Source organism: Asterias amurensis, chromosome 2 (assembly GCF_032118995.1).
Source record: "Asterias amurensis chromosome 2, ASM3211899v1".
Lineage (NCBI taxonomy): Eukaryota > Metazoa > Echinodermata > Asteroidea > Forcipulatida > Asteriidae > Asterias > Asterias amurensis.
Window position 1 is genome coordinate 19455020 of NC_092649.1, and position 25845 is coordinate 19480864.

At 38.4% G+C, this 25845-nt stretch overlaps 2 protein-coding genes and 1 non-coding gene across 5 annotated transcripts in view; 1 reads left to right on the top strand and 2 right to left on the bottom strand.

Annotated features, from left to right (window-relative positions):
• Positions 1–15174, bottom strand: part of LOC139952091 (pseudouridylate synthase PUS7L-like) — a 52079-nt gene extending 36905 nt beyond the window's left edge. The window contains exons 1-3 of the mRNA XM_071951047.1: positions 15068–15174; positions 14723–14755; positions 13803–14071 (exon numbers count right to left, since the gene is read on the bottom strand). The gene's annotated coding sequence lies outside the window, so the exon portion shown is untranslated. The remainder of the gene's footprint in view (positions 1–13802; positions 14072–14722; positions 14756–15067) is intronic.
• LOC139952107 (protein Spindly-like) lies at positions 655–13794 on the top strand. 3 transcript variants are annotated; one of them, XR_011787871.1, is made up of 12 exons: positions 655–707; positions 2011–2187; positions 3269–3514; positions 4287–4415; positions 5617–5766; positions 6839–6937; positions 7172–7282; positions 8130–8270; positions 8907–9013; positions 9726–9913; positions 10295–11739; positions 11858–13794. XR_011787871.1 is itself a non-coding variant. In XM_071951066.1 (11 exons), exons 2-11 carry the CDS (start codon positions 2017–2019, stop codon positions 10876–10878), a joined length of 1926 nt encoding a protein of 641 aa, XP_071807167.1. In that variant the 5' UTR covers positions 655–707; positions 2011–2016; the 3' UTR covers positions 10879–13794. The 3 variants fall into 3 exon arrangements, 2 of the variants coding, with proteins under 2 accessions (XP_071807167.1, XP_071807178.1); XM_071951066.1 differs by having other exon boundaries at positions 10295–13794; XM_071951077.1 differs by having other exon boundaries at positions 701–777; positions 10295–13794.
• Positions 15175–20365: 5191 nt separating the features above from the next.
• Trnas-aga (transfer RNA serine (anticodon AGA)) lies at positions 20366–20439 on the bottom strand. Its single transcript has one exon. It is a non-coding gene; the product is annotated as a tRNA-Ser (tRNA).
• Between the last annotated feature and the right edge of the window lie 5406 nt (positions 20440–25845).

Genomic DNA, 25845 nt, shown 5'->3' on the forward strand with positions numbered 1-25845 from the left:
CTTTCCCCTTAGCATGGCTTAGCGAGGGTTAAATCACCCGGAAACACAAATTTATGTTAGACGGGTTGCTCTGAACAATTGTACAAGACGTTTTGATAGATAATTTGTTGGATAAGACCTTATAGCTCCATGATAAGACTAATGGTCTCACAACCAGGAAATGATACAGAATATTTTTTGAAGGGCAGGGGCCAGGATAACTTTGCCCAGGGATAGCGCCTTTGTGTCCCTGCTGTGGGGTTGTGATTATGATTTGGGGGAAAAAGCTGAGGCGGAGGCACAAATCAAAACTTTTAGGGTGTGGTTTTCTTTGGTCGCGTTTGATCCGATCAGCAGTGTGTTTGACGACATTTTAAGTTTTGTTTTATTTATAAATAGGATTAGTCAATATTCTGGTTGTAAAGGGTGAATGACCACCCAACCACGGCAAATGCAGTCAAGTTTATCCTTCCGTTTTATGAACTTGTCCACACGAGTCCGCACATCAAACATTCAAGGTGGCGCGCTGGGGACGAGCGAACATCAAACCATCAACTCACCATTAGCCCGCCCTCTACGTGTTCAAAATCCCTGTCTACAAACCAAAAGCAGAGGGCGCTATACTTATGTATTGTCCCCAACCTCCTTTCAATACAAAAGCATTTGCACAGACTATTCGTTCTTTTTTATTAGCGGACGATTTGAAAACAACCGATGTAAACAAAATTGTAAGTTGCAGATTTTAGTTATTTTAACTTTAAGATACTCCTTTCCTAATGAGTGTTGCTGAAAATTACTGTTAGTGAAGTATAACATTACTATGTAGGGCTTAACATTGTTATTTAAAACACATTTTCAATTCAATTTCAGTTCGCTCACAATGACTAGAAGAATGAAACGTAATGTCAAAACATTTTAGTCGGTGAATTTCCTTGTTCGTTGGTCCTATAAATAGTATTTATCAGTACTTCTAGAAACTATAAGGCTCCCCCGACAGGGCAGCCTTATAGTTTCTAGAAGTAATTTATCCAGATCAGGATATATCAGTATCAATATCATTTATGTGAACTATTTTCCAAATGGTTGCCACTGCCAGCTAGTAGTAGTTCTCTAGTTGCGATAATCGTAACCCTCCTCCCGACGGCCTGGGCGGCCGTCGGGAGGAGGGTTACGATTATCGCAACTAGTAGTTCTCAGACTAGTAGTACAGTAGGGATGGAATATTTGGGTCTCACTTTGTATTTACGATGACACATATCAATATCATAATTCTTTCAATCATAATCATGATATTGATAATAATTAATTTAATATTGTCATTATTAATATTACTGTTATTAATATTAATCAATCAATAATTGAATAAATGATGTATTCAATGGTAGGCCTAAGTTAAATAAAAAGAGTCAGAGGTCGGAGCTGATTCTATGTATTAATTGCATACAATCATGGAGCTATAAAATATGGCTCCATATGTCTATGGTATTATAGTTGTGATAACGTAACCCTCCTCCCGACGGCGAAGCCGGAGCCGTCAGGAGGAGGGTTACGTTATCGCAACTACATATGATACAACATGCAAGAGACATGGAATTTATCATTTGAAGGAATGTGACGCTTGAATGTGGCGTAGCCAAGCTCTGTTGTTTCTGATCAGCAGAGTGTGGGTTTGAGTCCCAGTCGTGGTACTCGAGTCCTTGAGCAAGATACTGTTTGTATAATTGCATGAGACAAGCTAGCCCCACTTGTGTGGCCAAGGCTGGCTGAGAGATTCAGCTAGCTTTGGCCTCACAAGTGGGGTTAGAGACAAGCTAGGTCTTTTAAAGTGAAGTAATGAATGATTGATGAACCCATAAATAGAATCATGAATGGAACACACTTTCTGGTTCACATAGAAAGCACACTTGTTTACAGGTTTGCTCAGATTTACGAGCTACATACCTACAGTGATTTATGTTCTGCCAGAACTAAAATAATAGTAATACAAGGAAGATCCAGTTTTAATTTTCTTGTTGTAAATCCTGTATTTAGGTAATCATGGAAGACACATTGTTAGATAGAGAAACGAACCAGCTGAAGATGGAGTTGGACCACAAGAACAATGACTTGGTTCTGGCGGCCGAGATCGGCAAGAAACTACTCGAACAAAATCAAGATCTTGAAGATAGATTGGAGCAGCTGGCGTATGATCACACCAAGCGGCTTGAGGTAACTCCATAGAATGAATCCCAAAGAAAAACCCAAACCTGGGCCAAATTTCATGCTTACCATAAGCAAATAATTGGATTGTGGAAGCAGGGAATTTCGCGCTTACGTCAAGGGTATTTCATGTGTTAGCAGGGAATTTTTGCTTGTGTGTGTGCGTACCCCCACACTACTAGACATTCACTTACACAGCAAAATCCGACGCTAAGCAGAACCATGAAATTTGGTTTCCTGAATTTAATACAACATTTGAATTGAGAAGTACTTCTCAATACACAAGTTTTACCCAAGTACAAATGTTTCATCCCTTGTTATGTTTTTGTTAGTTCATTAATGGATTAATCTTTAAAACCAAATTCCCATGGCAACCAGGGGTCAAATTACAAGAAAGTATACTGAGAATAATTTAAAAATAAGAAAAATTACATGATTCCAAAACTGAGTTTTTGCTTTAAAATCTTCTCTTTTTTTGTCTGATGTTTTCCCGCAATAATCAGCCAATGTCAAGCAGTTTGCAACAGCTAATTCAGGCCCATGAACTTCTTTGAAGAAAATTAAAAATTTGTATTGGAACTTTGCAAAGGGCACCACAGCAAAAGCACAGGTCACCATATGGCCCTGGCGGCCTTACACTTTGGTATTGTACTACAGTGACGTCCTGGACATCAGGGTACATTTCTGGGGCGGAAAGTTTTCACAGCTTCATAACTCAAATCTTACCTGCAACAAGCCACTAATTTCAACAGATTCACACTCCATGGCAGCCTTTTTTTTCTGCGGTGGGTTTTGATCGTCATATATTCCTCACAAATCCGTCATTTTCATGAAATAATGCAGCTCCCAACGTTAAAAGATTCCCGTTTTGATCGTTTTCTCACAGTGTTATCTGTTGCCGTGATTTGAGTTATGAAGCTTTGAAAATTTTCCGCCCCAGAACCGGCCTCAATAGTTAGGACTCTGTATCTGTGTGCAGAGGAAGAGTCCTATATAGGGCTAAGGTCACCATGGCAATTGCTGTGGGTGTCGTGGGTTTTTTCAAGGCCTCCTAATTCTATTTCTCTGAATTTTTCTTTTTTCTTTGTAGCAACTAGAGCAGGATAAATACAGCCTGCAGATGAAACTCAACGCTAAGGACAAGTTGGAACAATCCCAAGTCGCTGAGATTGAGAGTCTGCGAGAGTCTCTGCAGAACGAGCGAGACTCAGCGAGGAGTGCCGAGAGGATGGGGATGACTCACAGTAAAGAAATCCAGAAGATGACGGAAAAGATAGAAGAGTTACAGATTGCGCAGGAGCGGGCAGCTATGATAGAAGAACAGCTGCGTAAAAAGGTTAGTGGAGTGCTTGGTAGTTTTAGTCAGTGCATGGCCCAAATTTATAGAGCTGCTTAAGCAGAAAGTATTGATTAAACTTTTTCTGCTTAGCAAGAACAAGCAGGGTGCCATTCACCGTGACATGGTACTTGTTTAATAGGAAATTGTTAATAGACTAGAGGACACCAAAACAAAGAAATACAAAGCAGAAATGAGATTTGGGACTTCAGAAATCAGAATGTACTCTCTTTAAAGCAGACCTCTTTATAACAGCTTGGTCCTTATATTAATCAAGGTTGACTATCCAGTTAAATGCAAAGTATACCTTTAGCTTTTTCAACTGTTCGATTGTTTAATTTTCTATATAAATGTTCATTACAACAATCAAACTAATATTTGAAAATTTCATTTGAAAAGGTGCTCAGATAGCACAGAAAATCTGGAGCGGTGTATGTCCGTGCAGGAAGAATAATCCCTATTTTAATACACAGTCTGAGAAGCATTAATGCAGTATCACTTCTCAGATTCAAATTTTGTAGCATCAAAACTGATACCTGTTTCTATACATAAAACATTACTTCAAAGTGAAATGTTTCTCAAAATGCTTTACACTATCGAAAGCTATTGTAGGCTTCTAACCAAAGGTTACTGCCATCAATTTTAAGAGTGATTGTAACCAACATATATAATATTTCCTTTACGCGAGCAAATTTGCTGAGCATTGATTCGACCAAAATTAACTTGAACTTTAAGCTTTTCATTCACTCTTTATTTATTTATAAAAATTTAGGTTGTACAACAGGATGATTTGTTGAAAGACGCTCACAACAAACTGAGCTCTCTTGAGGTGGCCCCTGATAAGAACGATGAGCAACTCTACAGTCTTCAACATGACCTGGCTACGAGCAAATCTGAGAAGGTGAGGGTCATCATTGCATAGGATCTTAGGCCGTGTCCGAATTGGCGACTTTGGCTACAGCTACGGCTAGATCAGTGCGTCTGTCAGTGTTGAAGAATAGCAGACGCGCGCGCCCTAGCCGTAGCCTTACTCTGGTAGCACTCATTCATCCACATTGCTGTTATATTCACATGGATCAAAAAAAGGCCAGCACGACAACACAGTGGCATGGTTGGCCTGTGCATAAAGCGCTTGCCTCTCATCAAGGTGACCCCGGTTCGATTCCCGGCCAGGGCCATATGTGAGTTGAGTTGTGCATTGGTTCTCTGCTGTGCCACAAGGGTTTCCCAGACCATCCGGTTTTCCTCCCTCGGGAAAAAACCAACACTTTCGGGTTGATGTGGCTGGCAGCCAAAGGCGCCCTTGCATGCCTGCTTCTCAAACACGTTGTAGGCGCGTCCTTCGCAATTCAGCTCTTAGCTTCGAGTAAGGATGATTAGCCCCCAAAATTATTATTATTATTATTATTATTATTACATGAAGGATAGAGCACCGTAAAAATTTGTAAATTTATTTATTACACACCCAACAGCACAATTAGCGCCATTAACAGGATGGATAGGAAACAAGAAGTTTTAGAAAAGGGAGGAAAACCCAAAATTGGGGGCAACCCACGCACCCATGTAGGGACTGAAAACAAATCCACATGCAAGGCTCTGGTCCGAGGTGCGATTGGAACCGGGGTCCACAGAGGTGAAAAGCAGGGAAAGAAACCACAGATCCAACCTGAAGGCTCAGGTCTGAGGTGGTATTTGAACCGGGGTCCACAGAGGTGTAGGGCAGGGAAAGAAACCACTGAGCCAACCTGATCCCCACTTGGTCAAACTGTTTAACGTCACATGGATGCGACAAGCACAACAAAGATCAAGGTGGAATGGTGGTGAAGAGACCTTCCTTCTGCAGTGGAGCGACATAGGCTAGATAGATAGATAGATAGATAGACATGATAGCCCAAAGTTGGTGCATGGGCTTGTTTACTGCCCTTAACTTCTCGTGTGACTAACCAGCGGGTACCAGTAGGCTTGTCAATTCACTGGTCCAACAGCCTTTTTCGCCAATACATATCTCATTTTAAAAGGGACGCTTTTCAACACTGAATTTAAGTGATATTTATAAGAAGCCACTTTTACCATTATTGTTATCAATTCTAATGTAATAACAGGATGTGATTGTCTTGGAATTGGAGGACTCAAAGCACAAGTGTCAACAGCTCATGTTTACAATCGACGTCCAGAAACAGCGATTGCAGACCCTTGGGAACGAGGTGGAAGAGAAAGAACAACAGATTACTGGCTACTACAACATGCTGGAGGTATTTCTTTGTTTTTAGATGATCAACCCCGTCACGAAAACTCAGCAAACTCTCACAAGGGGAAAACACCAGTGTCGTAGTCACGACTATTGATTGCCTAGTTGAGTCGCGACTACCCTTTTTCAACTACTTGTTTAATTGTGCCAGTACGACTACTACAATAATAGTCTCGACTATCTGTTTGGTGGACCAATTGTGTCGCTCATGACTATTCATGACAACATAATTTACTTTCGAAACACGACCAGACGCAGTAATTTGACTCTTACGCCTGGGGCAAACATTATGCTTTAAAAGTTGGTCACGACTACGACTATTTGAGGCGCAACTAGTTGAGTTAGTAAATTTTACTAGTCACCAAGGCCTTCTACTGGCAACAGCCAATCTCTCTCATACAAACATTGGTTTAAATTCTACGATTATGAATTGCACAAATCAAGAAATTGTGATTCAGTAACTAGATGACAATACTTATTATAGCCCCCTTGTGAAATCAGCGGTTAGCTTGGTACACCAGTTCACTCATGTTCACAAGTTTACTTGGTTCGCTCATGTACTCCAGTGACATTCCTAAGACATTCCTGAGGGACTACATCCACTGAACAAAAGAGACCGACCCTAGCAATGCCTTTGTACTTAGTATTACAAGTACTGCTGCTGCACAGTAGCACTTGCTCACCTGCCAAAACTATATACAACAAAGGAGCTGCTGCACAGTAGAGCTTGTAGTCGCAATTGAACAGTAGCAACTTGCATTCGCAAATATTTACAGCTAAGCAAATTATGGCCCTTCAGTTTAGTGTACACAGAACATAGAAAATAACACTTCCAATCACCTGTAACAGGTTCAAACCCACAACCTTGTGATTGCAAGTCCTGCAGTCTAAACCACCAGACCACAGTTTTAACAAAGCCAGAGTCTTTACAGCACCCTTAGGTACTTGTGTAGAATTGCTGCAAAAAGACAGATTATTGAGTGTGTTAAATTATGAGGATGATAGCACCACTACCAGAAACACTGGGGCAAAACCCCTTTATTACTCATTTGATTTGACGTTTTTGTGTTTTGCAGAAAACTCAAGAGGAAGTAGTTGATCTCCGACTTGAACTCGATGCTGCCAAAATGGAAGAAACGGACATCAACAAGCGAGGAAACTCCCTTTTTGCTGAGGTATTTTATTCCCCCCAAAACCAACAAACTATGATTTTAGGGCTCAGTTGTAAGTCAGGTTGTTTGTATTCTCAATCGGGTTTTTGTATTCTCAAACAGGTTGCTGTTGTATTACCAAACTGGTTGTTGTATTCCTAATCAGGTTGCTTTTGTTGTATTCTTAATCAGGTTGTTGTATTCCTAATCAGGTTGTTGAATTACCAATCAGCTTATTGTATTTTTCTTTTTTAAAAGGTTGAGGATCGACGTAAGGAGATCGAGAATAAGATGATTTCTCTGAAGGTGCAGAGTGAGTCTTTCAAGGAGCAACTCAACATGAAGAAACAACAGGTCCATAAGATGAGAGTAAGTAACATTCCTAGCCCTTTAAGAATCGTGTTCGTAGCTTCTCTCCAGCAAGTCTCAGATCCATAAGTTATCTCCAGAAGGTTTAGTAAGTTATCAGGATTTGAAATAACCCACGGCATCCACCGCAAAAGCTCACAGAAGTACCCCTTACCAGAGGGAAATTGCTGTGCCCCTTTAAAAGCGAAGTTCAAGGCCTGCATAATATAAGTTACCACACAAGCGCGAGTGGAATACAGAAAAATGTAGCGCCGAAGGCCGAGTTGGATATGGGACCCAGGCGCGCTATATTTTTTCGTATTTCACGAGCGCGCGTGTGATAACGAATTTATCTTCAGGTCTCACGTGCAACGCGCAAAGTTTAAAATTTCAGCACGTTATTTCGGTGCGCACAGCATTCACAGGCACAAAGTTTAGAATGTAATTTTTGCACTGTCCGTATACTGAGCGTGACAAAATGACATTTCACAATACGCACTGTGTAATAAAAACAGCGGTCGTAGCATAAATGTTTTTCCTAGTAGTTCGAGATTCTGATTGGTGGATTAGCGCGTACTGGAAGATAAGTAGTATTAACAATCTTGTTCACAGCTGTTCTCCATTAAGTAGGTTTCTCTTCCTTTGTTCCATAAGTTGAGAGTAAGTTATACCTAGCACTATAAGAATCTTGTTCATAGCTGTTCTCTAGCAAGTACATGTAGTTTGTTTGCTCTGCCTTACCAAAGAATTCTAGGCTTATAGTGCATGAGACGCCCGTAATCTTAATGTCCATACATGCAGAATTCTTGGGTAAGCAGAGCTGTAAAATTAGGCGCTGATGACCATACTCTCTGTCTTGCCATTTCAGTTTCAGATTGCAGCGTTATTACAGATGGGTGGTGGGAGGGCAGACTCCTCCCAGAGGGAACGCTTGGAGCAGAGTCTTGAACAGAGCCGGTCCGAGGTTCACATGCTGACCGAGAAGATCAAGAGACTGGAGAAATCAAAGGTACACAGCCATAGACACGATCTAAAGTTAAAGACACTGGCCACTATTGGTAATTATCAAAGACCAGTCTTCTCACTTGGTGTATCTCAACAAATGCATAAAATAACAAACCTGTGAAAATTTTAGCTCACTTGGTCGTCGAAGTTGCGAGATAATAATGAAAGAAAAAATACCTTGTCACATGAAGTTGTGTGCTCTCAGATGCTTGATTTCGAGACCTCAAATTCTAAATCTGAGGTCTCGAAATCAAATTCGCGGAAAATTACTTCTTTCTCGAAAACTACGTCTCTTCAGAGGGCGCCGTTTCTCACAATGTTTTATACTATCAACCTCTCCCCATTACTTGTTACCAAGTAAGGTTTTATGCTAATAATTATTTTGAGTAATTACAAATAGTGTCCACTGCCTTTAAGTCGTAGAGAGATCTAGATGCGTGGCACAGCTGAATAAAAAGACATGTCACCCCTGGAGTGTCAAGACTTTGGTTCATTCAGGAGAAGCACGGAACTTGATCGAAGATTCCTTGACAGAGTATTAAGAGATATATACCTTTAAAGTAGTTCTGAGATGTAGTGGGGAGCCTTGCTTCACTCATTGGCCATGCTTGACTATATTATTTTCAATTTCTTATTTCAGACAAGTGACGGAATGGAACATCAGTTACAAGAATACAAGAAACTGCTTAGCGAGTCAGAAAAACCAGATCTGGTGGAGTTTTTACAACACAAACTCAGAACGGCAAAGTAAGATGTCATATCATCATCATCAAAACAATAGGCCAAGTTTATAGAGCTGCTTAAATTGAACGTATTTCTTTTAATCCTATACAAATGTAGATATTATACAATGAAACTAACATGTTATAAATTTCATTTCAAAAGGTAGTAGCGTTTTTGAGATCACAAAAAAAAAAAAAGGATCGATTATTCCATGCAGGAAAAAAAGAACGTAATTCAAATACACAATCTGAGAGAAGTATCTAAGGGAATCATTTCCCAGATTCAAAATTTGAGGGAAAACAAAACTTGTATATTTTGTTCCATAACCACATTACGTCAAAGTGAATGTTTCTTTTTATGCAATTGAAAGCTCCTGTACTCCTTACCAAATCAGTTTTTATTGCCATCAATTTTAAGAGTAGTTACCAAATGTATACCTTCCCCTCAAACAACAAATATTGCTTAACAGATTTCTGCTAAGCAAAACTAAGCAGGATACCAGTCACAGATGGCACCTGCAGTATACGGTATCATGGCTGGTAACTGTATTATAGTAAGCAACATTATTGTTGTGCCTAGCTACTCTTTAATTAATTCAGATTAACAGTTTTCAGCTTCGCAAAAATAAGCAGGATACCGGTCACATGGCTACATGTGATATGGTATTTTGGCAGGTAACATATTCTGGTAGGTAAAATTGTTGTTGTGCTCAGAATGTTTTATTCACTGTTTTCAGATCCGATATTGAGAATTTGAGAAAAGAGCTTGAGACACAACAACTGCTTCAAATCTCCGCGAGTGACAAACTCATGGATTGTGAGCGACGACTTTATAATGCTGAGACGGAGACGGATCGAACCAGGGCAGTCAACATGAAGCTCATGGTCACTATAGATGATCTTAAACTCAAGATTAACGGTAAAGGTGAGGATGTTATTTTGCTCGTTTGGTCAACATATGGCCAAGTGTCTTGCTTAGAGGCACTGGACACCTTTGGTAATTGTCAAAGACCAGTATTCTCACCAGTATCCCAACATATGCACAAAATAATAAATCTAAATCTGTGATAATTTGGACTCAATTGATCATCACAGTTGCAGGAGAATTATATACAAAAAAAAACACCCTAGCTGCACAAATTTGTGTGCTTTCAGATTGCACAGGTGCCACTCGTGCCATCTTGAAACTCTATCCAAAGGACTCATGCATCAAAAATTTAAGCTTGACCAATAAAACAAATGATCATTTTGTCATCACAAGTATAAACAAGATTTATTTACAAAGTTAAGTGTTGTTTGGTTGCAGAGGCTGGATCCACAAAAACAAAGATTTCAACCGGGTATCGTGAGAAAATCAGCTTGAAGAAATCCACCAATAAAGAGAACGTATCAGATAGTTCACCTCCAAAAGGTCAGGAAGGGGTCAACAAGAGTTCAAGTCCATCCCAAGAAATACCCTCAGACGAGATGGTTTCCCCAGAACAGAAGCCACCAATCACTAGTGATGTCACACTCGCATCGACCAATCAAAAACAGGATACTATTGGACATGAGGGTTACATCCTGAAACCGGCTAATCAGAACCAGGATATGATGCTGAGCAGGCCTGTCAAGAAACAGTCCAAGAAGTCCGTCTCCATGTGCGAGACTGTATCAGTGCTAGCTGCTGGTACTTCAGACGCCACATCAGAGAGCCTCAAATCAGGCGATGATGCCTCAACAGGAGGAGGCAAACGAAGCAGACATGTTGAGTCAGTCTCGGAGGAGAATGAGGACCCAGAGATGAGGCAGACGGTAGGAGGGTCTCGAGGCTCAAGACATGGGGGTAAAAAACACCACAAAGTTGTTCACATGAAGAGTAACAACGCAGCTGAGTGTAATCAACAGTAGGGAGTGACACGGTTCAGAATCAAACCTGAGGACTGCCGGCTCGAGGCCAGTGATTTTTACCTCAGCTCAGTAAAACTAATGACCTGAAAAGTCCGGTGGTCTTGGGTTTTTCAGTTGAGTATTAGTCACTGTGTCAGGCGTATAAATAACCCACAGCTCCAACAGCAATTGCCATGGTGCCCTATGCTCTTGCTGTAGGTGGTGCCCTTTGTAAAGTTCCAATTGATGCATATTTACATTTTCCTCATAGTGCCCCTGACCAGAGAAAAGTTGCTGTGCCCCCTTCCAGAATGAAATTCAAGGCCTGATGTGTAATGGTTTTAAACAGACAGAAATTATGTTCAAAATGTGGACTTTGAGTCTGGTATTTTTACAATTTGATTATCAATATAAATACTAACCCTTAGACAAATGAGATATATCTTCTTTTAGTTCTTGCCCAGATAAAAAAATATATACTCTCTGGAAGATTCTAGTCTTGTGAAATAAATTGTGGTCCTGTAAACATTTTGAGCTACAGCCTTGTGGAATTTTAACCCAAACTCGAGCCCTGAGGAGGGGTCGTTTCAATACTAAATTAAGAATAATTTATTTTGTAAACAAAACAATTAAAACACTATCTGAATATCAATATAAAATATTAAATAATTGGTACAGAATTGCAGATTTTGTAGGTGAGACAATCCCCCCATGTCTCAAACACTCTATAGGAAATTTTTGCTTCCTTTTTAACTGTCTCCTTAACAAAAGAATATTAAGGTTCTGTTGTACATGTAGCTGCCACAAAAGTGATTAATACAACAAATCTGGCACCCATCTCCTAAATTTTGAATTGATTTGAAATAAGGGAATCAATGTGTGGTGAAGAGGTTTTCAACTAGTGGTTTAATCCCAACGAGGCCTGGCTCTTGATAATTTTACCGAGACGAAGTCGAGGTAAATTATCAAGAACCAGGCCTCAGCAGGTTTAAACCACTAGTTGAAAACCGATTCAACACACTTTGATTCCCATTCATAAATACCTTTTCGGTCAAAAACATCATAACTTTTTGGTCAAAAAGTATAAAAGAATGCAAAAATTATAATTGGTCAATGATTTCTTTCAACACAACACCCCTCCAACTATGAAATGGTAAAGCCCCCTGCCGCCCTCGGGTAAACAACTCCTTATAAGGGAGTGCTGTGCGCGTATCGCGTGATGTGGCACAACTGTTTCAGCCGTTGCTCTCGACCAATAGGAATGAAGAGACTGTCTTATAAGCACAGGTGCAAGCTCGCATGTCACGCCTATGTTTCAACACTTTGCCCTGCTCATAAACAAAGGTGTATCACACCCACATGACGTGCTCTCCACCAATAGGAATAGCGAAACTGTCTGAGGTATTTATGAATGGTTTATTAAAAACAGACCATCGCAGCCAGAGGTTGAGCTGCAGTCACGTTACAAAGAGATATAGACAAAGAGTTAAAATTACAAGAGAACAATCAAGTCTTCCGACTCAAAGACCATTTCTGTTTGGGACAAAACTTTACTGCCTCCATAAATCGAAAATAGAGACTGGCCAATCCGAATAAAGAGACCACAAACTTTGGCACCATGCCAAACAAAAAACGGCAAACCCAGACGATTGCTTTACCAAATCCTGGGACCAAGTTAACAAAAACCAAATCTGATCGATAAACAGAGCTTGTAACAACCGTTACAAAATATGGGATTTGAGGCATTGCAAGGTGATGTAACAATATATGTTTTGTTTGTGATTACAATTTTGGTAAAGTTTTTTGGTAACTATCATGGTAAAAATACATAGAAGGGCGCCCACAGGTGTGTACCACGGTGCATAATGCATTTGATCGTTTATGGGATAAAATGAAATACAAATCATGATCATTGCAGGCCTACATGTACTTTATGGAGGGCACATGACCCCAAAATCGCTCCTTCGTGGCTGTACCTATTTAGTGTCCATTTGGGGGTGACATTATTTCTGGTTTTATATTTGATTTTTTAAGACAATTTTTATCAAGGATGACTATAATGAGGGGTGGCTATAGAGTGGTAGCGCCCTCTAGTGGTAACCAAAGGAAACTTTTAAATTGCTCTGAATGTAAACAACATCATAAAGTAGTTGCAATTAAATGTTTATTTTGAGGCATGATTATGAGGGTCCTCTAGTTTTGCTCAAAAAATTATTGCTACTTTAACCTCCACAGCAAGTAACTAATGTAAGAGAAATTTATTTATAATGGGCCTTATATTTGTGAAATATTTGCTTTTGTCTAATTTACTGTCATTTCCAATGTTAAACTACCTGTTATGTTTTGTAGTCTTAATACCTACTTTTACTCATTAAACACATTTTATGTTTTGGGTAAACCATTATTCAACATACACCAGTGTACATTTCTTCATTATCTAGCCCTCTCCTGGCTCATGATAAGGTTAAAGGGTGCATCTCATTATTCCATCCTAAGGTTTATATTTATAACGTCCTAGGGAATTTGTTTAAAGTAATGATTTAGCCCAGTGGCTAGCTCACAGCTCCCGGAAAACATGAGGTGTGATGTCGGGGCTAAAACCCTGTGGGACCCCTTTTTACCAGAAAAAGAGACTTATTGGTAGATACGAGATCACGTGGCCATAAACATAATTTGTTATGCAATATAAACACGGTGAGAAATATTTAAACATACGCATGATGTGCAAGCTTACACTCATTTCTGCATAATATTAGGCCTGCATACACACAACCACTGCGCGTCACATGCAGTTTGACCTTTTGCAAAATGGAGCTCAAGGACAATATTACACTTTTCATTGCAAATTATGTAATTTTCCTAAGGTTGATGTTTGTATGCTTCAAGAGCCCACTTTTTGATGTTAGTGTTAAAAAAGGCAACGAACCCATAGGGTTTTCACATACCTCTGTGCTTGCTTGCTTACTTGCTTGCAAAGTCGAGTGATGTCCTCGAATCAAAATGGTTCCCCATGCCTTTGTGTCCCCCATTGCCGACTTGAAATCTGCGGATTCCAGTCCAGTGTACATTTTAAAAATGTCAGTGTAAGTTTGTTCAGGTCACCTCCATTATAAACTTCGAACATTGGCGATTGGTGATCATTGGGCTGTTGATAGGAAGTTGCGGTCTCAGGTCTACTTCCGTGGCAGGTTGATATCATCTTCAGAAGGAATCCCTTTAATATAAAACAAGTGAAATTTTCGGTTTATAATGGTAACTGTTAAATGTTACCTTTAAAATGGTTATTTAGTTTTCTCAGGTCCTCAAATATTAAAGATACACCAAGAGATAAACCAAGAGAGTACTGGCCTTTGACAATAACCAATAGTGTCCAGTGCCTTCAATTTCCCCACTGTGAGATAATAAAGTTCTTGTCTTATCTTAAAATATATCTTCGCTGCATAATTTTTGTAGAGCATATGATAAATTTGTCTTTTCTATAACTAAACAAAACGGTGTCGCATCAATATTATAGAAAGTTGCAATCCTTTAGTTTAAGGTGATCCCTCTGCCACTTCCTTTTAATGTCTATTAAACTTGGGTGTGATCCCTGGCTACACGGCCGGCTACGGGGCCAGATAAGGTTACACAGCATCTTTGCTGGCACACTAATCCAGAGGTCGCAGGTTCAAGTCCCACTCTCGTAAATTTGTCTTTGTTCAACCCAAAATTATTTAACATTTACCCAGTCACTTTCCCTTGAAGTTTATAACCTGATACACAATTATCTTTACAAACTCATTTTTTTAATTGCAATTATTTTTGTTGTTTTGAAAATGGCATTTAAGAATTGGTATGGAGTTAATCAAAGACCCTGTTGACTCACCTTCTGACCTCGTTTGGCTGCTTGAAGCTTCCACTGAAATAACAAAACAAAACAAACATGAGTACATCGACAATCAAACAAATATTGAACATAGAAATATTGGACACAGAAATATTTGTAGGGAGTGTTGTGGCTGAGTGGTCTATAGTGTGTACAGCACATTAAAGTTCTGTCGTTCAGAGAGTGGGTTCGAATCCTGGCCCGGGTTGTGTTCTTGAACAAGGTTCCGTCATTTGGTTCCCCTTCAATTTTTCAATACATCCTTATTTCAGACCCATCGGAACCTCCTAAAAGTAACAATTCAGAAGGTATACAAAAAATGTACATCACCAGAACATTACTTACTACACAAACATGGACTCTCACTTCTCCCTTTGACCATCCGCTTAAATTCTTTCTCAGAGGCTTGCATATATCATAGGAGAGTGCTCGTGGGGGCCAGCGGAGCTCCGTCCCCCACGGCCCTGCACGAAAGACGCGGTCCACAATTTCATAAAGTTGTTTGTGTTTTTTAGGCGAAAGTGTATTTGCCGAATAAACAAAAGAAGGGGGGCACCAGTTACGACAAGGTTAACTAATGGTATGTTGTCTGGTAACCTGTTTTTTGTTTGCTAAGCATAATTTATTTCCCCATGCTTACCGATTTTTTTTCGCTTACACTTTTAGAGGCTTTATGAAAGCACAAAAACTTGCTAAACAAAGAAATTTACAAAATAATCTTGCTAAGCAAAACAAGCTTACCAGCCAGAATACCATACCGTACTATTGCTGGGACTGGTACCCCACTTATTTCTTGCTAACACTAAAACAAATAATTATTTTGTTATCAAGAGGTAATTTCTCCTTACCCCTTGTACAAAAACATTGCTCGCTACCGTCCAGAAATGTACAGGATGTGTTAGTTACCAGATAGGTTTCATTGATTGACTTTTAAATTCTCCATACCCTAAGACAAAACCATCTGCTGTATTCTTTTGTGTCTTCCATTTTTCTTCAAGGGATATTGTTTTCCTATTACACAATCCATAGCCAGCTAGATGGCTAAACCACTGGTGATTATGTTATTAATTAAAAAAGTGCAGTACATGCGAGTAGACATAACTGATCAACCCCATTCAAATTAAATAGAATCGTCCTTTAATAGCTCCGCCCATTTTTTGCCCATACTTGGAGATGTTTTGCAAAGGAGAAGTTTTTGGCTTTTGTTATGCAAATGAGCACGGATGGCGTGACCAACAAGCCAGGGGCTGGCTTTTTTACTTTTCAGCTTTGTCTTGCCGTGCGTGAAACTTGAACTTTGAAGAAGAACCAATGGCTGACATCGAAAAGTCTCCCGACTTTGGTCAAAAAATTTGTTTTTTTATCGCAATGCCGTGAGTAAACTACTGAAAAAGAGTCATGGTAAGTTCAGAATTTCGTTGTCTTAAGAACTACGGTGTTGAAAATGTATTTTTATTTGCAAAACTTGAAGGAGTTTGGGGTGTTTTCTTCCATAAAAGCGACATGTATGACGCATGTCGTGTATGTGTTTCTGTGTTGTTCAGTCCAGAGGCAGACGACATTTTATTAAAAATTGCAGGTGCAAATTACCAACCAAGAATTCTTTTGTTTCATGTTCGTTTTTTTTTAAGAAAAGACTGTAAAAGAAAGATAGGCCTACAACTAATCAAGTCTTGCGCGGTTGCCGTACTAAACGTTTTTAAATTTGTATGAAAAAAATGTAAGGTCCACGGTGTCATAAAAATCAAAATTTAATATTTTCCTTCGTCATGAACTGAGTGATGAGTGAAGCAACAAAATGATGGGTTCCTAGGACTCGCTAGCCCCACTTGTGTGGCCAAGGCTAGCTGACTTCCCTGGCCACACAAATGGGGCTAAGAACTCGCCAAATAGTGCCCTTTCCATTCAGCTTAGACTTTTGCTTTACAACAACCCTTTTGTAGTAGTAATTAGAGTCGCTTTTTTACATGATACATTTTCCCCACAGTCTTCTAAAAAAGCAAAGTTCTTTAGCACAACAATTAGCATGACGAGTTGAACTTGCAACACAGTACATGGGCATGGGGAGCAATGAATACTCGTCCATTCCCCCCACAAGCAAAGCCACCCACTACAAAGTTCCCCCTATAGGAAAGTCGCCCCCTCGTGTACAAACACAGACATAATGATACCTATAGCAAACAGCAGGGGGCGCTAAACTAAAATTAAAAATTTTGATTAAATCATGGGCGGAAATTACTCCTAGAACTATTTCGGTTTCGGTCCGCTATTGTCTCCCATAAACCTCGTAGGTTTATATCTCTCACGACAATAACAATACTGGTTCATTGAATTTTGGCAACACAAATCTCTCTTTCTTTTTTTCTTTTTTTTTCTCGCCAAAATTAGACTCCATGTGTCCTTTGAACTCTCAATGGCCCTGTGGGCAACAGAAAATTAACTCCGCAATCTCAAAAATTGCTAAAAATGATAAATTCTCACCGTAATTCAGTCCCCAACTTCTCCGTTTTACCACTACATTTCAAATGCTGATTGTCCCTGACCTGCAAGTATTTTTTTCCCAGGACAAATATGGATAATTATCAGCACACGTTTGCCTAGAAAGAAAAAATACCTGATCTGTGCTTTGTGTACAAAACATATGGACACGCATCTGGGAACGGATTAGTTGGGGACTGAATTACCGTAAGAATTTATCATTTTATAAACCTATGAGGTTACGGGAGACAATAGTGGAACGAAACCGAAATAGTTCCATGAGTAGGCAGAAGTAAACTTTTCAAGTATGCTCTGTGATCAAATGCACAGCAAATAATTGCGTAGCACGTTAATTCATAGGCAGTGCGCATCATCAGCACCCACAGAAACATGCTATGACGCGCACATTAGATGGAAAGTGTGTGACAAACAATTTTTTTGTAGATACGCCTGCTGTGGTAATTCTTTCAATTTTTTTTATTTTTGAGAAATTTCAGAAAAAAAGAGAAGAAACAACAGCGTGAGAAAAGATATGTTGTTTATTTAACATTGTTTTCTTCTGTGGTCATCTTGCCATCGCCCATTGCTTAACACACATGTTTCCACTGGCAATTTCATGGATTTTCCCCATGGTTTTGGAGTACAGTCAAGTGCTGTCAAAATGACGGTATCAAGACGTTGATTTGGATAGGCAGTGTCGATCTATAGACCTTTCAATTGCAACGCCAACCTGAGTGTTTGCCAACCGAGGTTGGAAATCTATTGAAAGCCACAAATGCAAATCAAAAGACAAATAGCCATAGATTGTAGAAATGTTACACAATATTTAAAAATATGTTACTTTTTTGGCAACAAATCAACAAATCATAAGAGATATTACAGCTCACAAGTCATCACCGAAAATTTTCAATTTTGTTACAATTTCTTTTGACACATTGATTGTTTTGCTAACACTCGGCCAGCCATGCCAACCTACGCACTATGTTTAACAATGGAAAGGGCTATATTATATGTCTGTGGGTATGGGGGTGTTCATTGGTGACTTGCGCCCTCTTTTGGCTAAAATATTGTTTATCGTTTGGTTTTGTGAAGTTGAAATTTTATTTTTTGTTAGGAAAAAGTACCAGTTTTCTAATGCATATCATTGTTTTTTGGCTGAACTTGGGTCCAAGTCAGCAATTATTTTTGAATTCATACTAAATTTCTACAAACATTGTTATTAAACATCTTGGATACAGTAATGATAACAAAACCAAAGAAGATGCCAAACTCGAACCCACTGTCTGGCAGATCTTGACATAGCAGCACTGAGTGAACCTGCGCAAAAAAAACCCCAGATTTTTGGAAACAATAACTTTTTGCGAAGTGCGATGCTTTGCAGAATGGCCTCTTGAAAGGGAGGCTTGTAAAGCCAGGCATTCATGTAATGTTTTGGGTGGCAAACAAGAGGTTTTTTTTATTATTAGAATTTGTTTATTAATTTTTTTTTTTTTTTTGGTGGGGGGAGATTATGAAAGAAAAATATATCGGACATTTTTGAGCAAATTGATTTTTTTTGTTTTTCCCATTCTTTTTTTGATTTTAGGGTCCAGACACTTTAAGGTTTGGGTATTGTGTGTATACACCCAAACCAAACAGTACACTCTTATCACATCCGCCATACCTCAAAAAGGCTCATGGCGAGCTGCCTATTGCTCGATAGAGAAACAATAAATAATACTAGAAAAACATTCATTTGATAAAAAATGTTCAAAGAGATGTAAAAATTATGTAGTTGACGAAAGAGGCTCAGGTTAACAGGGCACTGATTACGATGAAACATAGGTGTTTATTAAATCATAATAATAAAACGATTCATACACATAGCTCTCAGCAACTCTAGTTCATGTATGTCACCAAAGGCATGATTTTACCAGAGTAGATGCATCTAGTTACATGACGTGAACTTTACAGGAATCTTGAAAAATGCATGTTCGTCAAAAACATTAGTTTAACTGTTAGCTATCTCCCACATTAAGAAACATGAAACAGTTAAATGTTATACGCGTTCATGAACACATACATGAACTTTAATGCCACAAAACAACTATTTAGAACATTATCTTTGGTAGTGGATAAATCAGCTTTGCAAACCTACAAATTGCCTCTCCATACCAGTATAACACCAATACGGATTTTAGAATTAATTACTTTTTGTACCTGTATTTCAGATGGAACATTTTATCTTAACATTTCATCTTACTCAAGTTAATGTTTTCCACTCATTAAACACCAGCATGAGAGCCCACATTTTCATAAACTGAACATTCCAAGACAAGCATATAGATGCACACACTCTCAGCCAGCATGACTTACCTCTTTACCCTCTGAAATTGAACTGAATGAGACATCAACCCACCTAAAAGCTTCTTTTCCCCTTACAATGTCACCTAAATCCTTCCTTTTTGTCAAACAGAGAAACTAAAGCCTTTTTACAATTGGAATTGAATTAGACCCACTACATTGTTCCATAGGAAAGCCACACTTGCATTGATTCAATTCAGTGCACATCACACACATTCATTGAACTAGTCAGTGGTATGTATACACATGTACCAGAAAGCATTTTACTAATGATTGTAAAGCTGTTTGTTCCATCTCCACACAAAAAATGCTCTTCTGAAAAATACCCTGTATTCCATCTCCACAAAAAAATTGTCCTCTGAAAAACCTTGCATTGTTCATATTGGGTGTACCTAAAAAATATAGTTGCAATGGTAAACCTGATTTATCAAGTTTCAAATCCTACTCAACCAACCTGATTTATGTTGACATTAATATTAAATATCCCATTTATAAGCATTCTTATTTTAAGCTTGTTGTAAACCATAAAGATTACTCGAAGGAAGCTGTTTAATACATACAATTTCCATCTGCACTCTGTGGATCAAACCACATTTTGCTGCAAGTACCTAGACCAGATTTCTTAAAGGGGGGCTCTGTTTTTATGGGGGTTTGCGGCGTTTAGGAATAAAAGCTAGTGGTAACCCATCCAAATTAATAGATGTTAAATTTGCATCGGGGATAAAGAATATTAATTTTTTTTTTTTTTTACCCATATACACCAATGTGTGTAGTACTGTATACTCAGTACTTTCCCGTGTCCTGTGAAAAAAATCACAGGCATTTTACTCGGGTGGGATTCGAACCCACGACCTTTGCAATTCTAGAGCAGTGTCATACCAACTAGACCACCGAGATTGCCCGGTAGCTAGAGGCAGTTCGAATCCTATGTTTTAGCAGCGGGTACTACAAACAATTTAATAGATGTTAAATTTGCATCGGGGATAAAGAATATTAATTTTTGTTTTTTTTACCCATATACACCGATGTGTGTAGGTCATGGGTTCGAATCCCACCCGAGTAAAATGCCTGTGATGTTTTTCACAGGGCTCGGGAAAAGTACTGAGTATACAGTGCTACACACATCGGTGTTCATGGGTAAAAAAAACATCCAAATTAATATTCTTTATCCCCGATGCAAATTTAACATCTTTTAAATCGTTTGCAGTACCCGCTGCTAAAACATAGGATTCGAACTGCCTCTAGCTACCGAGCAATCTCGGTGGTCTAGTTGGTAAGACACTGCTCTAGAATTGCAAGGGTCGTGGGTTCGAATCCCACCCGAGTAACATGCCTGTGATATTTTTCTTCACGGGACTCTGGAAAGTACTGAGTATACAGTGCTAACACACATCGGTGTATGGGTAAAAACCAAAATTAATATTCTTTATCCCCGATGCAAGTTTAAAATCTATTAAAATTAATATTCGTTATCCCTGAAAACGTCTCTTAAATCAGGATCGATGGTAGCCTGCAGTGTTTTGGGAAAAGTATAAAGTGATGAGTAAAATATTACTCTCTATTTTTTAGTTATATTTTTATACCTGTTCTTGTTTTAAACGAAATGACTTTCATAGGGCTTGAAATGTTTGCGTTACCAACAAGGTGTGTTTGTTTTGTTTGCCTGCCTGCAGCTTAAGTCTCCAAAACATCTACTTGCCAACAATGTCTGAGACCCACTACAGCCTGGCAAAAAGAACTACCTTCTCTGTAAACAGGTAAATTGAACAAATTTGTGCCTGGAGCCTTTTATTGCTGCATCTTACCACCACTACTTTTAATGACTTTGACCAATAATTTTTTAGGGTCACATTGTAAACAAAAAATTAAGGTCTGCTGTTACCATGGCAACCATTTGTTTGACCTTGGGTGAAATTATTTTTTGGGGGGTAATTTTACGAAAATTTACAAACTTTCCTCATGTTTAAAAAAAAAAGTTTTCCCAAGGAAGTGAAAGTGATTTGTCACAAGATAGTGTAAATGCATTGTGGGAATTCAAAATAGCCACCATATGAAGCGGCCATCTTTGATTTTTTATTTTATTTCAGCAAATACTTTGAGGTTCAAACTTTCAAAGAAGCACTCCTTTACCAGCACCCACATGAATGGTCAATTAACTACCAAAGGTGCCCTTTAATGTTAAATATTTCAAACTATAAATATATGCCTCAAATCCATTACACATAGAAATGTAAATGTGGTGAGTTTGGTGAAAACAAGTCTAGAACTTTGGAAAATACAAACAGTGCCACTATGTGCCCACCCCCATCCATGTAGGTCTGAAAAGGCCCTTTCTTTAAGGTTAAGTGAAACCTGTTTGTGGGAAAGTATCAATTTTACCCCAATCAAGCCTACAAAACTCACAATGTGAGTTAAAATGTTTTTTTCTTTTAACTGATCATAAAGGTCACACCAACACCAAAACTTCAAGCAAACTGTTTTAAAGGAATTTGACCTCCCTCTCCAACCACTCTTGCTCATTTTTATTGCAACAATCAAAATAATCTTGATCTGCAGAAGTTTCTCAAAACAATTTTGTCCTGGGTTTATTGTTGCATGTTTTTTTGGATACAAATTTTGAAGTAAAAGCAATTCATTTGAAAGTAATTACTTAAATTTTCCTTATGTTTTTGTTACAGGAAGGATTGCCATCTTCAAAGATGTCTACAAGTCAACAAGTAATAATTGATTTGAGGCCAATAATCAATTTGAGGCAAATACACTTCACTTTTGTCGGAGCAGTCCTCCTGTTTCATGTTTTTCTTGTGCTTAAGAAAATCAGTTTTATAAAGGTTAACGAGCTGGAGCTCTTTTCTACCAACTTAACTATTTCGTCTTGGGTGCAAGTTATGAGCCATTTTTTACAACCGTTAAATGCTGTGTAGTGAGGGATCACACCCAAGTTTGCGATATGCAGCCAGGGGATCACCTTCAGGATATTTGAATTTTTATTTCAAATTATTAAGTTGTAAACCACAAGGCAAACTGAGATTGATGGCAGCCTGTAGTGTTTCAGGAAAAGTGGAAAGTGATGAGCAAAATATTACTCTCTATTTTTTAGTTTTATATATACCTGTTCTTGTTACAAAATGACTTTCATGGGGCTTGAAATGTTTGTGTTAACATTAAATTAAAAACAAGGTGTGTTTGTTTTGTTTGCCTGCCTGCAGCTTAAGTCTCCAAAACATCTACTTGCCAACAATGTCTGAGACCCACTACAGCCTGGCAAAAAGAACTACCTTCTCTGTTAACAGGTAAATTGAACAAATTTGTCCCTGGAGCCTTTTATTGCTGCATCTTACCACCACTACTTTTAATGACTTTGACCAATAATTTTTTAGGGTCACATTGTAAACAAAAAATTAAGGTCTGCTGTTACCATGGCAACCATTTGTTTGACCTTGGGTGAAATTATTTGTTTTTTTGGGGGGGGGGGTAATTTTACAAAATTTACAAACTTTCTTCATGTTTAAAAATAAAAATTTTCCCATGGAAGTGAAATTGATTTGTCACAAGATAGTGTAAATGCATTGTGGGAATTCAAAATAGCCACCATATGAAGCGGCCATCTTTGATTTTTTATTTTATTTCAGCAAATACTTTGAGGTTAAAACTTTCAAAGAAGCACTCCTTTACCAGCACCCACATGAGTGGTCAATTAAGTACCAAATGTGCCCTTTAATGTTAAATATTTCAAACTATAAATATATGCCTCATATCCATTACATATAGAAATGTAATTGTGGTGAGTTTGGTGAAAACAAGTCTAGAACTTTTGTAATCTTTGAACAAATTACGTCAGAATTGTCATTGTTTTGACTTTTCACGGAGGTGAGCATAGTTAAATACTTAATTTATGCTGTTTTATGCTGTCTTAGTAGAAGTTTCATTAGGATTCAGACAAAACATTCATGTCAGTTGTCGCCCGACGTCCGCGGATATTCGGATATTAAAGAATATCCGGTTACTTGGTCGTAATTACAGAACTATCCGGTTTATAAATAGCTATTCGCGCCCTATGCGGATATCCGGTTAAGAAAAAAAAGGCATTCGCGGTTACGGATAGGAAAACCTATTCGCCATTAACCGGATATTCGAATAATTCGCCCAGGCCTAGTACCCATATATGATTCTAACTGCCTCTAGCTACTGGGCAGTCTTAGTGGTCTAGTTGGTACGTATGACACTGCTCTAGAATTTTACCCATATATTATGATTCTAACTGCCTCTATCTACTGGGCAATTTTTGTGATCTAGTTGGTATGACACTGCACTAGAATTCTACCCATATGATTCTAACTGCCTCTAGCTACTGGGCAATGTCGGTGGTCTAGTTGGTAAGACACTGCTCTAGAGTTGCAAAGGTTGTGGGTTTGAATCCCAGCTTAGTATGCCTGTTATTTTGTTCACAGAGCTAGGGAAAGTACTGATTATACAGTGTATATGGGTAAAACCAAAGTTAATATAATAAAGTTCACATCAACACTTTAAAACCTCAGACAAACCTTTTACAAAATAATAATAAATTTGAGGCAAATACACTTCACTTTTGTCGGAGCAGTCCTCCTGTTTCATGTTTTTCTTGTGCTTAAGAAAATCAGTTTTATAAAGGTTAACGAGCTGGAGCTCTTTTCTACCAACTTAACTATTTCGTCTTGGGTGCAAGTTATGAGCCATTTTTTACAACCGTTAAATGCTGTGTAGTGAGGGATCACACCCAAGTTTGCGATATGCAGCCAGGGGATCACCTTTAGGATATTTGAATTTTTATTTCAAATTATTAAGTTGTAAACCACAAGGCAAACTGAGATTGATGGCAGCCTGTAGTGTTTCAGGAAAAGTGGAGAGTGATGAGCAAAATATTACTCTCTATTTTTTAGTTTTATATATACCTGTTCTTGTTACAAAATGACTTTCATGGGGCTTGAAATGTTTGTGTTAACATTAAATTAAAAACAAGGTGTGTTTGTTTTGTTTGCCTGCCTGCAGCTTAAGTCTCCAAAACATCTACTTGCCAACAATGTCTGAGACCCACTACAGCCTGGCAAAAAGAACTACCTTCTCTGTTAACAGGTAAATTGAACAAATTTGTCCCTGGAGCCTTTTATTGCTGCATCTTACCACCACTACTTTTAATGACTTTGACCAATAATTTTTTAGGGTCACATTGTAAACAAAAAATTAAGGTCTGCTGTTACCATGGCAACCATTTGTTTGACCTTGGGTGAAATTATTTGTTTTTTTGGGGGGGGGGGGTAATTTTACAAAATTTACAAACTTTCTTCATGTTTAAAAATAAAAATTTTCCCATGGAAGTGAAATTGATTTGTCACAAGATAGTGTAAATGCATTGTGGGAATTCAAAATAGCCACCATATGAAGCGGCCATCTTTGATTTCTTATTTTATTTCAGCAAATACTTTGAGGTTAAAACTTTCAAAGAAGCACTCCTTTACCAGCACCCACATGAGTGGTCAATTAAGTACCAAATGTGCCCTTTAATGTTAAATATTTCAAACTATAAATATATGCCTCATATCCATTACATATAGAAATGTAATTGTGGTGAGTTTGGTGAAAACAAGTCTAGAACTTTGGAAAATACAAACAGTGCCACTTTGTGCCCCCCCCCCCCACATCAATGTAGGTCTGAAAAGGCCCTTTCTGTAAGGTTAAGTGTAACCTGTTTGTGGGAGAGTATCAATTTTACCCTAATCAAGCCTACAAAACTCACAATGTGAGTTCAAATGGTTTTTTCCTTTTAACTGATCATAAAGGTCACACCAACACCAAAACTTTGAGCAAACTATTTTAGGAAGTTGACCTCCCTCCAACCACTCTTGCTCATTTTGATTGCAACAATCAAAATAATCTTGATCTGCAGAAGTTTCTCAAAACAATTTTGTCCTGGGTTTATTGTTGCATGTTTTTTTGGATACAAATTTTGAAGTAAAAGCAATTCATTTGAAAGTAATTACTTAAATTTTCCTTATGTTTTTGTTACAGGAAGGATTGCTATCTTCAAAGATGTCTACAAGTCAACAAGTAAGAATCGATTTGAGGCCAATAATCAATTTGAGGCAAATACACTTCACTTTTGTTGCAGCAGCCCTCCTGTTTCATGTTTTTCTTGTGCTTAAGAAAATCAGTTTTATAAAGGTTAACGAGCTGGAGCTCTTTTCTACCAACTTAACTATTTCGTCTTGGGTGCAAGTTATGAGCCATTTTTTACAACTGTTAAATGCTGTGTAGTGAGGGATCAC

Coding starts and splice junctions, on each gene's coding strand:
- LOC139952107 (XM_071951066.1), top strand. CDS start 2,017: ATGGAAGACACATTGTTAGATAGAGAAACGAACCAGCTGAAGATGGAG. Junction 5,767..6,838: donor GCTACTACAACATGCTGGAG/GTATTTCTTTGT, acceptor TGTGTTTTGCAG/AAAACTCAAGAGGAAGTAGT. Junction 9,014..9,725: donor CACAAACTCAGAACGGCAAA/GTAAGATGTCAT, acceptor CACTGTTTTCAG/ATCCGATATTGAGAATTTGA.